A 14,491-nucleotide genomic window follows, 5' to 3' on the forward strand; every position below is an offset into this window, starting at 1 on the left:
TTCTATACAAGTCATCCATCATCAGCAGAGCAGGGTAAGAGGAAATCAAAACCTAATCTCTCAGCTGAGGGGGAGGGAAGACAACTAACATGCAGCCCTCCTCCTATCATCACAGCTACAGGCTGTGGCACCTCAGTGTACTGTTCTACTTCCCAGTTACAATAGCAAACCACTTCAGTGCAAGCACAAAACAAATCACAGAACAGCCAATCTTTCATTTGATATTTATGTTCCTTTAATACAACATTGAAAACATTTTTCTCAGTACCTGCTACAGTCCGATAGGAATGCCGTTACATGTAATTGTCGCTTTGAGCCTAAAACGCTTTTGCTTTTTTTAAAAACATTTTTTTACAAAAAAATTATTTAAAAATTGCATTTATAACTTAAAACTTCTCATTCATTTCAGCTGGGTATAAAACGTTTGGTATCCAAATCTATTAGACATCTAGTCAGTTTGCTTCTCAACACAGCAGGTGTTTTTACAGTTAGGAAGTCCCAGTTCCTTACAGGGTATCGGATAGAACACGAGATGAATACTGCACCATTAAATTGATAAAAATTACTGTCCTGTTCATATACAATTAGCTTTCTAAAAAAAAGCTCTCTTTTAAAAAATATATACCCAAGTTGAGATGATCTTAAGATTAATTACAAAATTAAGAAAATAGAACAGTGTTCTGACTACAGAAATATTGCTTCCCTTCCAAAGTTTTTTTTTGCATATTGAAATTAATTAGCAACCTATTAATTTATAATCTACTTACAATAATTTATACATTGGTAGCTGAACAACTAACTTTCCTCTTTCCCCAGTTGCGATTCACAGTTGATCGCAATAAATATTAAAAAGTAGTCACAATTTTTATCCTCTGTAAGGTATTGATAAATAATAGGTTTTTATACAACAAAAATAGCGTTTTGTCTGTGTGTTCTTTTATCTCGCTGCATCATTTCTGCTGCAGTTCGTACCTTACAATAAACAGTCTGCTACTCTTTATTCTAAGAGGTGGTGATAAGGAGAGAATACATTATGTAATTGGGGGAAAGGGGCAGAGGTGGGTATTGAGAGGGTGAGAGAGAGAGAGAGAGAGGCTGACGAGAGAAAGGCAGAGAGTGAGAGAGACAAAAACAGAAAGACAGACAGTAACAGAGAGAGATAGAGGGAGGGTTGTCTGCTTTCCTGGCTTGTGATTAATGTTCGGTTTCTGATCAGAGGCACTTCTTTCCAGAAGGTAAACTGAAAGAGATGACTCATCTTCGAGGAGCCCAGGTTCCTGTCTGCCCCACTAATACTTCAAAACAGCTCTCCATATTCACCCGTTCAATGAGATCTCACAGTAATATCCCATTAATCGCCCGTGTATCTTTCCACCTTAGAATAACAGTCCCAAGCGGATGATGTGAGGTCCTTTATCATTTAATCCTTCTCCTTCCCTTCCTCCTTTTCCTTTATTGCATCCGGTCAGGTTGCAGTGGTTGAGGAGGATACTGTACGAAAGCGGCTGTGGCAGCAGCGGGACTCCCGCCCACCACAGGCTGCTGCAGAGCGGAATAGCCGAATCCAAGGTAGCTGGCAGCAGGTGAGGCGGCGTATGGGTACTGATCGTAGGTGGCATACTGCGCGTAGGTAGCAGAAGCTGTATAGTCAATGAAAGGAGAGGTCACTGACTGCAGCTGGGTTGGAAGGACGACTCCAGGCTGCACAATAGCTTGTGGGTATATGTACTGGGCAGTGAGCCTGAAAAAAGAGAGAGGTACAGGTTAGAAAACATCCCTACACGGCAACAGTAGAACAAACAAAAATAAGTTAATTAGAAAGGGACTTATATTTCTATCACACCTTTCATGACATCAGTATGTCACAAAGCATTTTAAAAGTATTTCATTGGCTGTAAAATGTAGTCACTGTTGTAGGAAATACAGCAGCTAATTTACGCACAGCAAGATCCCACAAACAGCAATGCAACCATGAGAAATCTGTTTATTTGTCTTGGTGATGGCGGTTGAGGGATAAATATTGGCCAGGATGCTGGTGAAAACTCCCCATTTTTGCTTCAAAATAATGCAGTGGGATCTTTTACGTCCACCTAGGGAGCAGGTAGGGTTTAGGATTAGCAGCACCTCTGACACCGTCAGCCTAGATTTTGTGCTCAAGTCTCTGGAGTGGGGCTCGAACCCATGACCTTCTGATTCAGAGCAAAAAGCGATACAAGACCCATGGCTGACACCCAGGGAGAGGTAAGAGGAGACTTAAAGTTGATGCATTTATGCGAAACTTATCACTCTACAGCTGGGTAGAAGTGAACTGTAAATCTGTTTACGACAGCAAATGTATTTTTTTTTAGGGGAATCTCTTTAGGTACAACAAGCCTATCTCATTGAATATCCCCTTGCTCCAATTTAATTCTTTCCTTGCAGAAACTCAGCAGTCTCTTGCACCTGCTGCTGAATGACTTTTGTAATTCCTTCCACAATTCCACTCCACTTTGGTGAAAAAACTTCCTTGACTTCCTTTTTTGCATGCCTCAACTTCCTCATTTTCCTCCTTGCTCTTTGTACTCTCAAGAGGTGATTTTGATTTAACTCGAACAGAATATAATGCCCCTTGCTGCGATTCAGTAAAAAATGTGGACTCCCCCCATCTGCGGGCAGTTGAACTGCAATGTAGCAATGGGCAAATCAGTCAGGTGAGCTGCTTCCCCTCCCTCATTCTTCTGTACACAACTAATCATTCAATCAGGAGGTAGAAATCGCGTCACACTTGGGGTGAGCAAGGATGCTCCAATCTCAGATCCCGAGTTAGGGACGGCAGCACTGGGATCCAATGTCAGTGATTGTTGTGTGGCACAGTGTGCCAGGTTTGACAACATCCAGCTTTAGAAAACTTGTACTGAATGGAGCAGTCATCTCCTCTGCCTTTGAAAATCAAACATAAGCAGTTGAGGTCAAAATACAGAAACAAGCAACCAGTGGCGATTAACAAAGTGATAGGTGCTAGTAAGAAAAGGCAGAGAATACATCCACGGATACCAGTTACACCAGGGTGATCATGTTGGTAGGAGCATTGTGATAGTCATTCTCCTCTTATAAAGGGGCTATCCTCTCCCCCCATAGCCAAATGAAGCTCATCTGCAGTGAGCTGTGCTATCAACTCCCACCACACTCCTATTATAATCTCACTGGGGGGCTTCAGAGGGAGGAGAGGAATCTCGTTCCCATTGGTGAAGATCAGAAAAACCACAACTGCAAACACTTGGCAGCTTCCATGGAGTTGTGCCCGAGATTCTTCACCAATTCTTAACCATTTCTCCTCTCTGCCTACTTGCTGCATCCATTCTTGTGTAGCCCCCTTCAGCCTTCCTTACCATTCTACCAACTCCTCAGGAGGTCAAACAAGTCATTGTCTGCCTCTTGAAAAACAGCAACAGTTATAGGACAATCCAGCAAAAACTTTGCACCTCTCAACAAATGAAAAGCGACACTGGGAGAATTAAATGATGCAGCCAGCCATTTTAACGTGACATGAAGTGGAGGAATTCTATAATGCTCAGCGATAAAGCCACTCTTTTATTATATTAGATTACGTGGGTATTGCTGGCTAGTCCAGCATTTACTGCTCACCCCTAATTGTCCTTCAGAAGGTGGTGGTGAGCTGCTTTCTTGAACCGCTGCAGTCCATGTGGTGTAGGTACACCCACAGTGCTGTTAGGGAGGGAGTTTCAGGATTTTGACCTAGTGACAGTGAAGGAACGGCGATATATTTCCAAGTCAGGATGGTGAATGACTTGGAGGAGATCTTATAGGTGGTCAAGTTCCTATCCATCTACTGTCCTTGTCCTTCCAGGTGGTAGAGGTTGTGGGTTTGCAAGGTGCTGTCAAAGGAGCCTTGGGTGAATTCCTGCAGTGCATCTTGTAGATGGTACACACTGCTGCTACTGTACGTTGATGGTGGAGGAAATGAATGGTTAAGGTGGTGGAAGGAGCGAATGTTTAAGGTCATGGATGGGGTGCCAATCAAACAGGCTGCTTAGCCCTGGATGTTTTGTTCATTTTTTTCTTGGGATTTAAGTATTGCTGGCAAGCCCAGCATTTGTTGCAAATCCCTAATTGCCCTCAAGTTTCTGGTCAATGGTAACCCCCAGGATGTTGATAGTGGGGAATTCAGTGATGGTAATGACATTGAATGTCAAGGGGCGATGGTCAAATTCTCTCTTGTTGGGCATTGTCATTGCCTGAAACAATGTGTGGAGCAAATGTTATATGCCACTTATCTGCTCAAACCTGAATGTTGTCCACATCTTGCTGCATATGGACAGGGACTACTTCAGTATCTGAAGAGTCACACATGGTGCTGAACATGTTCAATCATCAGCGAACATTCCTACATATGATGTTATGATGGAAGGAAGGTCACTGATGAAGCAGCTGAAAATGGCTGGGCCGAAGGCACTACCCAGATGAACTCCTGCAATGATGTCCTGGAACTGAAATGACTGACCTCCAACAACAACCACAACCATCTTCTAAACATTTTGGTTTATAGAATGACCACACTAACCGTGTCTCTCAACCCAAAGAAACAACTGTCAAGCAACACCCTCCTTCTATCCTGTTGCCATGAGGTGCATATCAACATAACAAATTCCATTTTTACATGTCCAGGCCATTAGCCTGACTGGCAGGGAGTTGATCCCATGACTGAGGTGGCACAGAGGTAAGTCATTTCTCCACTCCCATTGGATTCAAGTATCCTGCTGGATGTCAATACGGTATCCAGGGAATAACACACCCATCTCCACTTCTCATAGTGCTTAGGGAGTACAGCTCGAACTCATAACCAACCGAATTGGAAACAGGAAATCTAGCAGCGACTCAAGGTGCATGCCCTGCCCAGCAGCATTGAGAATGTAGCATCTTCCTGAACAGAAGGAGATTGGCTCCTTGAAAGAGCTTTTCAATTAAAACCACTTCCCAACTATTCCCCTATAGCCTTGTAAATGTTTCCTATTTAAGTATTTATCGATCACCTTTAGAAAATTACTTGTTGAAACCGCTTCCATCACACGAGGGCAGTAATTCCAGATCATAACAACTGCACACTAACAAGTATTACACAGTGACAGACCCTATCTATCGATACTGTACCCCAGAGTTATACAGTGATAGACCTGTCAGGATACTGGGGATAAATCCTCTGCTCTTCTTTAAATAATGTTGTTTTTTTTATGTCCACTGGAGGGCAGCTATGGCCTCAATTTAACTTCTAATTTGAAACACGCCACCTCCAACAGTGCAGCACACCCTCAGTACTGCACTGGAATGTCAGACTAGGGTATGCACTCAAGTCCCTGGGTTGGGACTTGAACCCATGACCATTTCAGAGATTAGAGTTATAGCACTGAGTCACAGGCTACACTTCTCAGCATCTTCAACTGGAACAAAACAAGGTAGTTGACCGATTGAACATTCTTCTAAGTTCAAAGGGTAAATGCACTGTGGAGTGTGTTATTGCTCAGGGACCCTATGCTCCAATCATTGCTCTGTTATGGGGATGAGGGGGGCAATGGTGGGAACACTACAACTGACCTCAGTTCACCTATGCTGGAGGAATATGACATGACCCAGGCAACCCCACCTGCAGGAGAATGAGAGATAGTGCCCCATCATTCTGTTCTTCCAGCTGCCTCAAGTAGTTGAGTAGTATAGAAACACAAAAATTAGGAAGAGTAGGCCATTCAGCCCACTGAGCCTGCTCCGCCAATCAGTAAAATCATGGCTGATCTGAGTGTGGCCTCAAGTACACATTCTGTCTACCCCCAGATAACCCCTTGTTAGTAAAGAAATTATCTACTTCTGCCTTAAAAATATTCAATAATGCTGCTACCACTGCTCTCTGGGAAAGAGAATTCCACAGGCTGATGACCCTCAGAGAAAAAAAATTCCTATCTCCGTCTTAAATATTTAAACTGTGTCCTCTAGTTCTAGTGTCTCCCACAAATGGAAACATTCTCTCAGCATCCACCCTGTCAAGTCCCCTCAGCATCTTATGTTTCAATAAGGTCACCTCTCATTCTTCTAAACTCCAATAGGTACAGGCCCGGCCTGTCCAACTTTTCATCATAAGATAAACCCCTCATCCCAATATCACACAGCTAAATTAATCAGAGCACCAAAATACAGCAGACCTAGCTCCAATAGGCAAGGGAGTGGGGGCTATGGGACTGTACCCCAGGACCCAGCACCTACAGGAGAGGCTGGTGGGGACTATGGGACTGTACCCCAGGACCCAGCACCTACAGGAGGGGGAGTGGGGGCTATGGGACTGTACCCCAGGACCCAGCGCCTACAGGAGGGGGTGTGGGGCCTATGGAACTGTACCCCAGGACCCAGCACCTACAGGAGAGGCTGGTGGGGACTATGGGACTGTACCCCAGGACCCAGCACCTACAGGAGGGGGAGTGGGGGCTATGGGACTGTACCCCAGGACCCAGCGCCTACAGGAGAGGCTGGTGGGGACTATGGGACTGTACCCCAGGACCCAGCACCTACAGGAGGGGGAGTGGGGGCTATGGGACTGTACCCCAGGACCCAGCGCCTACAGGAGGGTGTGTGGGGCCTATGGAACTGTACCCCAGGACCCAGCACCTACAGGAGAGGCTGGTGGGGACTATGGGACTGTATCCCAGGACCCAGCACCTGTAGGAGGGAAGAAAATACCAACTTCCATGAATTAACAAGGCTGAATTAATCTTATGAACAGTACAAACTGTTTGAGAGTTTACACTTTGATATCAGAACTTTGGGCGTAATCATGTTTTACCTTATTATATATGACTTTTCACTGGGTTTTATTTTGTTTTTTTCTGTGAATGAGAAGAAATGGGTTTGGAAGGTTAGGGAGTAGCTAATGACCCTGAGCTGCTGCCTGTGAGGTGACTGGACCCAAATACAGCCCTGCGGAAGTAACAGACTCACCGTGGGGAAGATAACAAAATGGAGTGGGAAAATTCTGTGTCACCTGCTGGTGTCCCCCAAAATACATCTCCTGGAAGTTCCCCTCCAAGCCCCTCACCATTCTGACTTGGAAATATATCACCGTTCCTTCACTGTCACTGGGGCAAAATCCTGGAACTCCTGTCCTAACAGCACTGTGAGTGTACCTACACCACAGGGAACGCAGCGGTTCAAGAAGGCAGCTCACCACCACCTTCTCAAGGGCAACTAGGGATGGGCAATAAATGCTGGCCCAGCCAGGGAAGCCCACATCCAATGATGGAACTTAAAAAATAACAGTGACAGGGTGGTGATTGGGTTTGAGAGCAACTAAACCAACATTCTTCAATTTGAAAATAACAAAGTTTTATTTTTGAAATGAGTGTTTAGGTGACAGTTTGAAGTTGTTCGTGCCACCTGGACTGGTTTCCTTTCCTGAGAGTCACTGTGCACGTTTTGAGGTCAGGTCCACCTGACCAGGCACTTCCTTGGTCATGTCTCTGCTCGCTCACTCCTGCTTGTTTTGCAATCTCCTTCCCTCCCACTATCTCATCAAGCTGCTGAGCTGAAAAGCACCTTGCTCTCCTTTACAGAAGCTATCTGACCTCAGGAGGCTGTGCTCAGTGTTCGACCTGCCTCACACCATATCAGCTGCTATTTACAGCAGCATTTTGGAAGCTATTCCAGCACGCTTGCTCTGTTCAATATCACAGCCAGATTTGTTAGCTCTGAAGTGTGCCAGCTCGCATGGCTATACAAGGCTCTGTAAAACAGAGAGGATCAACAGCTGACTGGCTTCACAAGAGAGATTTTCCAAGGAAAAATAAGTTATCTTTCCATTAGGCATGACAAAGGATTAAACCAGATTTAAGAGGGCAGCTGTCTATGGTCCATCCTGGATTCAGTACATAGTGAGAGTGAAACCGAGTCAGGGAGAAAGAGACACACATAAATACAGTGACAAAGAGGAAACAGACACACAGAGGCATGCAGACAGAGAGAGGCCGACACAGTGAAAATGGACAGAGATACAGACACAAGCAGCCGGAAACCCATAAAAACAAAAGAGGGAGAGAGAAAGCACAAGAGAAAGTGACAGACAGGCATGGAGCAGAGGCTTTGGGGGTCTTGCCTGTAGCTGGACAGCCAGCAAGAGACCTGAGCTGCCTCTTTTCCAGAAGGCCCGCTGAACCACAAGCCAATCAGGTAGTGGTGACGCCAGCAGCGGGCCTTGTCCTGGAATCAAGAACCTGGGGGGTGGAAGTCTTGCCTACCAAGAGCTGGCAGCCAATCAGAGGCTGGTAGCTCTTGTGCTCAGCAGCGCCACTGAGTAGGTACTGGCTGTTGCTGCTAGGACAGGCATCAGAGTCCCAGGATCATGGAATGACCCAGGCCACAGGTAAGTAATGTGAGGGGGGCATTTTACAGGTAAGGGGTCATGGCAAAAGGGGTGTAAGGGGGTCGTCAGCAAGGGCATGGGGCAACTCTCAGCAGGCCCCTCCCCTTCCCGATGTTGAGGCCCTCAATCAGGCAGAGTGCCTCTGATCAAAAGACCTCCACCCCCCAGGAGGTGACAAACAGCTGCACATGTTTACTTGCCGTGCACACCACATGGTGACAAGCCCGTCTGCAGCTGGTTTAAAACCAGCAGTGGTGGGATGAGGTCCTTAACTGGTCACTAATTGGCCTCTTAAAGGCCTCAATAGGCAGTGGGGTGGGAAGGTTGACCATGGGCCTTCCCACCCAGAATTTAATTCATATAAAGGCAGGAAGGTGGTGGGGTTCTGAGATGCTACCATCCCACCTATGTACATGCACTTCGAACTTCCAAGCTTGACACCAGCGACTGCACAAGATTCCATCCATGGTGACAGAGAGATAGTGAGAGAGAAACAGAGAGAGGCAGATAGCAAGAGAGACACACATATGGTGACAGAGAGCGAGAGATGGAGAGAGAGAGAGAGAGAGAGAGAGAGAATTCCAGGGGGTTTTGGATGTATGATGATCACAGGTTTGCTGCATTAGACAAACTATTTGTTCCTTCACAGGATGTTTCAGTGGGGTTACTGGATGTGCAGAGCTGATGAAGTCACATTTACACAGCAGCGTGTGCTCTCCTCGGCCTGGTCCTTGTTAAAATGCTTCAGCCAAACTCAGAGTGACAGCTCTCCATTCCGAGTGGAAACAACACCATCCCATAATTCAAAAAGAAAAAGTGAAGTTGTTCAAAAAATAAATGTTAGATTTGATCTATTTCTGTTCAAAGTTGCCATGGTTACTTTGCCATGAGTGCAAAGAAGAACAACCAACCAATGAAATACAGCCACCAAAACACTGCATTCTACAGGAGCTCCTTGTTAATAATGCAGCTCCTCTCATTGAGTTAGTTCTCTGCACAGGTACTTCAAGTGTAACTCTCCAGTAAAAAGAAAAACACAAGTTTTGTCCAGAAAGTGGAAATAATTTGTTAAAGTGAAAGTCAGTGTTACCACAGGTCATCCAGTTTACTGAAGCGGGACAGTGATGATAGACAACGCACAAGGAATGCAATGGCCAACCATTTAGAATGCAAGAGGAGATACCGTTGGGGTCAAGACAATTTCTTCCCCACAAACCCCAAACAGTGTCTACAAAATATCCACAAGAGTCACACAACCCATCAAGGTTAGCTTACCAGGAAACCCTAAGCCCTTTCTTAAATGCTTCAATTCAGTACTTCAATGGCTGTAACACAGTGAGATGTACAGTGGTTGAGAAAAACGCTATAAAAATGAGTCTTTCTTTTTGTGTTCTTAGGTATGTCCCAATAGCCAAGCTTCAGTATTCTAATTGGTGTCATTTTAAATGGGTATCAAAATAAACCCAACGGAATAAATCTAGACCAAAACTGCAGTGACTAACATTAAAGTGAGGGGACGGGGGTGGGGGGACAGGGGGAGGAGGTGAAAGGCTGGAGGGAGTGAAGGAGCATCGCATTTTATGCCATAGTTCATAAGTAACTTAATAACAGATCAATGGGTTTTACATCATTTCAGGGCATCTATAAACAAAGAAGGTGGGAAGGTAAACAAGAGAGGGGGTTTCAACTGTTTTCATGGGGACGGGGCCCCTTTAAGTCACTCACCTGGCAGAAGGAAAAAGATGGACTTTCCATTCAGCAAGTGTTCTACTGAACTTAATGTGAAATAGATGCAATTAGAGGAGAGGACTCAGATATGGAGGGGAAAAAATGGAGGATAAGGATGAAAACAAGAAAGGTAATGAGGAAAGAAGTAAATGAAGAGTGGGGAAAAGGTAGAGGAACTGAAGGGAAGGAGGTTTGTGCGTCTGCAGTCAAATAGGTTGTTAACACTGACTGACTATCTAATGTTAAACAGCAAGAATGGTCACTTGGATTGGGCACTGGTTGGAGCCTATGGGACTATAACCCATTGGGAGTCCAAGTTCAAAACGAGACGGGGCAAAAATGGGGAATAAATGCTGTGATGCAGCTTTGATACATATTTATGTGACAGTGTGGTTAGTGCAGGCACAGCGTCTTCAATCAACACATTGTTACTTTACCACACGCTGTTATACATTGTGCATCTGCAGCACACACACTGACCTACAAAACACGCCATTGTCCTTCCCAAACAGCACAATAAAGCCTTTGAAGAAGAAAAAAAGTCTGTTGCAACCTTTGTGCGCATGACATCATCTCAGTGTCAAAGACAACCAAATCGGTCAGGGTCCACTTTCAGTTCATTCACAGGCAAAAAAAAAAAGTCTCGAAAAAGGCAGAAATATTTCAGGCATCTGATCAGCCACAAGGAAGTGCCCATGAGTGTGCCTGCTAACTAAATGCTCACATTCAGCAGTTTTACAGATGTTCAAATTGTTACTCAAAAGGAGGATATTCAAACGTAACACTTTTTAGAATTTAAGTTAACCTTCAGTTAGTGGCACATCACCTTTGCTCCACCAGAAAGGTCATCTGTACTGAGCATCTGCTTATTTTGGTTTATTTTTGGGTTTATTTTTGGTTTGGGCATATAGAGGCTAGAAGAGGTTACTATAGCAACAGTGGAGTCCAACCCCAGGTCACTATGAGACTGCTTTCCTCTATCCCCTTTGCAAGAGTGAAAGGGGGTTTTGTGTGCAGTGCTTCTCCGAGAGGAGGACAAGTGAAAAGTTGCAGAGAAAGGTGTCACGTTGGAAAATACCCACATGTAAGGATGGCCTGTCCTCCTCCAAACTCCCAGCATGACTAAGAATAATAATTCATGATTGCTCAAATCAGAACAAGCGAATTGAAAAGCACGCCCACACAGCGAGAATGGTTAATGTCAGAACCCACACAATTGATGGATGACTCTTAATCTGTAACATCAAAGTCACGGTTGAGAGCACCTAGCCCTTGTTGTGCCAGTGATGTGTCAGGTCCTAGGGACAGGTATTCATCAACTGACCCAACAACCCAAATTTGGGATATTGCCATAGGTTTCACTCCAAAAAGGCCTGCGACTCCCAAAATATGTTAAATCACACTTGTGGCTACAGAATTTCCCTATTGACAGAAAACAGTGCAGCTTTTGCGTAAAAAAAATAGACAGTTCATGTAAACTGGGCAGGGAAAGTGGTCAAGAATCCACTGGGTTTCTGCCCCAGTTTGGAGCCACATTGGCCCATCCATGTCCACCATGGCTATACATAGGGTCACAAATCTACAGTCTATTTGGAAGGAAGCAGTAGCAGAGATGAAGCTAAGAAAAAAAATGAACACACAGCTACTTGATAGCATGCTAACTCAGAGAAAGCACATAAAAGGAAACGGCTCAGATCTGAAGACCAGTTTAGGTCCAAAAACAAAGAGAAAGAGCTTGTCTGCTGTAGGCAAGCCAACTTTCTTCCTCGTCCATTTAACAGCCTCATATCTACAAATTAAAAACAAAGAAAAGCATAAGTTAGAAGCTTTGTCTAATGTTGGAGGCCAACCTGGATGATTACTGCATTAAACTGTCCCTCAGACACAGCTATCCGATTGATGTCATGCAAAAGGTGTTTTATAGATAGAATTAAAAGGAAGAGATGCTAAAGTGAAGCCTTGTCAGCTTACAGAAGAGGGTGTTCTCCCAGCACCGCAGCCAACAACCCTTCCTCAAATGCCACCAACAAAAACAAAATCACAGATCGACTGGTAAGGCACCTCATTGGTGTCTGCAGGAATTAACTGGGTGCAAAATGGCTATGATTGCCTGTATAACAGTGACTGCATTTCAAAAGAATTTGTTGTAGGAGAAGCATTTTGGGTTGTTTCCAAGAGCAGTGATAAAACTCAGTACAAATCCAAAAATCTGTCTTTCTTTTCACAATGTACTGACAGCTCAAATGAAAGAAATGATAAACTTCAGTAGGTGGGCCAGAATAAGAGCTGTATTCTCAAATAGTTATTCATTGATATGGTTTAACTAGTGATTTGCTATCTAAACAAGAGGAACAGTAGCCCATAAAAATAGATGAATCTCCTTGGGTTTATTTTAAGAGTTGTTGGAAAGGACCATGTACTGCAAGCATGTGATGGCTGCCAACTTCAATGTTCCTGAGGGCTTCAGAGCATTGCTCAGGAGTTTGGTCTGCATTTTCAGTGATTATCAACTGGCACAGATTAACCAGGAGCCTCACAGGCACATTGGGAGATACAAGAACGCAAGTCAAGGAGATGAAGGAGGCTGGCCATTCAGCCCATCCATTTCCATTATCTTTGGCTATGGTAAGGTAAAGTAGCTGTTGTTGGGGTAGTATAATCCCACCACCAGCAGGAGAGTATCCAAACCATTCAGGTCTTCAGCTACAGACATAAATGACCCTCACCAGTGGTTCAGTTGGTAGCATGCTCACCTTGGTGTTAAGTGGTTCTGGGTTCAAATCCCACTCCAGGGACTTGAGCACAAAATCTCTGCTGCTATTCCAGGCATCACTGAGGGAGGGCTGCATTGTTGGAGATGCCATCTTTCAGGAGAGGTATTGCACAAAAATGAATGTAACAGATCCCAGGTAGCTCTGGTCAGTATTTATGCCTCAAGCATGAATGAATTCAGTGAAGCAAATAAAAGCTAGTCTCAGTATTGTGATCATGGAGCTACCAGATTGTTGTAAAAACCCATCTGGTTCAGTAATGTCCTTTAGAGAAGGAAATCTGCTGTCCTTACCCAGCCTGGTCTACATGTGACTCCAGGCCTACATCAATGTGGTTAACTCTTAACTGCCTTTGAAATGGCCTTTCAAGCCACTCAGTTCAAGGGCAATTAGGGATGGGCCACAAATGCTGGCCCTGCAGGCATTGCTGACATCCTGTGAATGAATTAATAAAAAGGACACCATGCAGTGAGCAAGTTACTTAATGTCGAAGAAGCAAAACTTATCAAAATAATAGAATCATTGAATGATGCAACAGAGGATCTGGCCATTTGGTCCATTGTACCTATGCTGGCTCTTTGAAAGAGTACATCCATAGCCCTGCAAGTGTTTCCTTTTCAAGGTTTTAACCAGTTCCCTTTTGAAAGTTATTACTGGATCTGCTTCCACCACCCTTTTAGACAGCATGTTCTAGGTCATAATAACTCGCTCCTTAAAAACTCTTTCCTCACATCACATTATTTACCAATATCTTAAACCTGTATCCTCCAGTTACAAATCCTCCTATCAGTGGAAACAGTTTCTCCTTATCTACCCCTAATAATTTGAATGCCTCTATCTAAACTCCTCTTAATCTACTCTGCTCCAAGGAGAACAGCCCCAGTTTCTCTGAAGTCCCACATTAATGAACGTCACCAGTATAAATGTTAAAAAAAAGGTTCCTATTTTTGGATTGTATGTAGCAGCAGCAGAGCCAGTTAACAGTGAGAGAGAGCTCTCAGGAACAGCCATTTTTGCACAACAGGCTTGTTGAGGGTTTAGCAAATGGAGGTGTAACATCCTGACCTCAAAACACATCTACAGAATGGAGATACACCCAGAGTGGAAAACCTCAAATCAGTTGGTTTCCATGGCAATTGTATTACTAGTTAGAAAATGTTTTACACTGGCACAGAGAGCTGTGTGCATTGCAGTTGGATTGCAGAATGGGGGGAGGGGCTGTGTGTTGCCTGCTCGGTCATCAATCATTCCCCAGATCTCTGAGCTGGCTAGCTATATTTTTTTTACAAGAAGTCCCCATTTTCCTCTCAGAGTCCCGCAGAGCAGTCTGCAGAGGGATCAGGTGGGAACTCTGCTGCCTAGTTTCCCTGGACCAAGAGGAACTAGAGATGGGACGAAAAGGAGTGCTCCCTCCTGCCTCGCCTACAGGCCTCAGCTAGACCTAGTCTAGGGCAGGTGCTGCTACCTCTGGGTGTCTCCAAGGATTAAAGATTAACCCTCTATCATGAGCAACCCAGGAGAAAAATCATTGGGGTAATAAAGATAGTGATTTTCCCCCATTTTCTTTGAACACCAGTTTATTTTTTTAAAAATTGAA

General features: G+C 44.5%; 1 protein-coding gene across 2 annotated transcripts in view; it reads right to left on the minus strand.

The window, feature by feature from the left end:
* Positions 1–212: 212 nt before the first annotated feature.
* LOC121287417 (RNA-binding protein 38-like) overlaps positions 213–14,491 on the minus strand; it is a 47,749-nt gene continuing 33,470 nt past the window's right edge. For both annotated transcript variants that reach the window (XM_041205277.1, XM_041205278.1), the window contains exon 4: positions 213–1,741. In XM_041205277.1, the coding sequence (XP_041061211.1) occupies positions 1,453–1,741 (289 nt within the window). In that variant the 3' untranslated portion in view covers positions 213–1,452. The remainder of the gene's footprint in view (positions 1,742–14,491) is intronic.

This window comes from Carcharodon carcharias, chromosome 14 (assembly GCF_017639515.1).
Source record: "Carcharodon carcharias isolate sCarCar2 chromosome 14, sCarCar2.pri, whole genome shotgun sequence".
Taxonomy (NCBI): Eukaryota; Metazoa; Chordata; class Chondrichthyes; order Lamniformes; family Lamnidae; genus Carcharodon; species Carcharodon carcharias.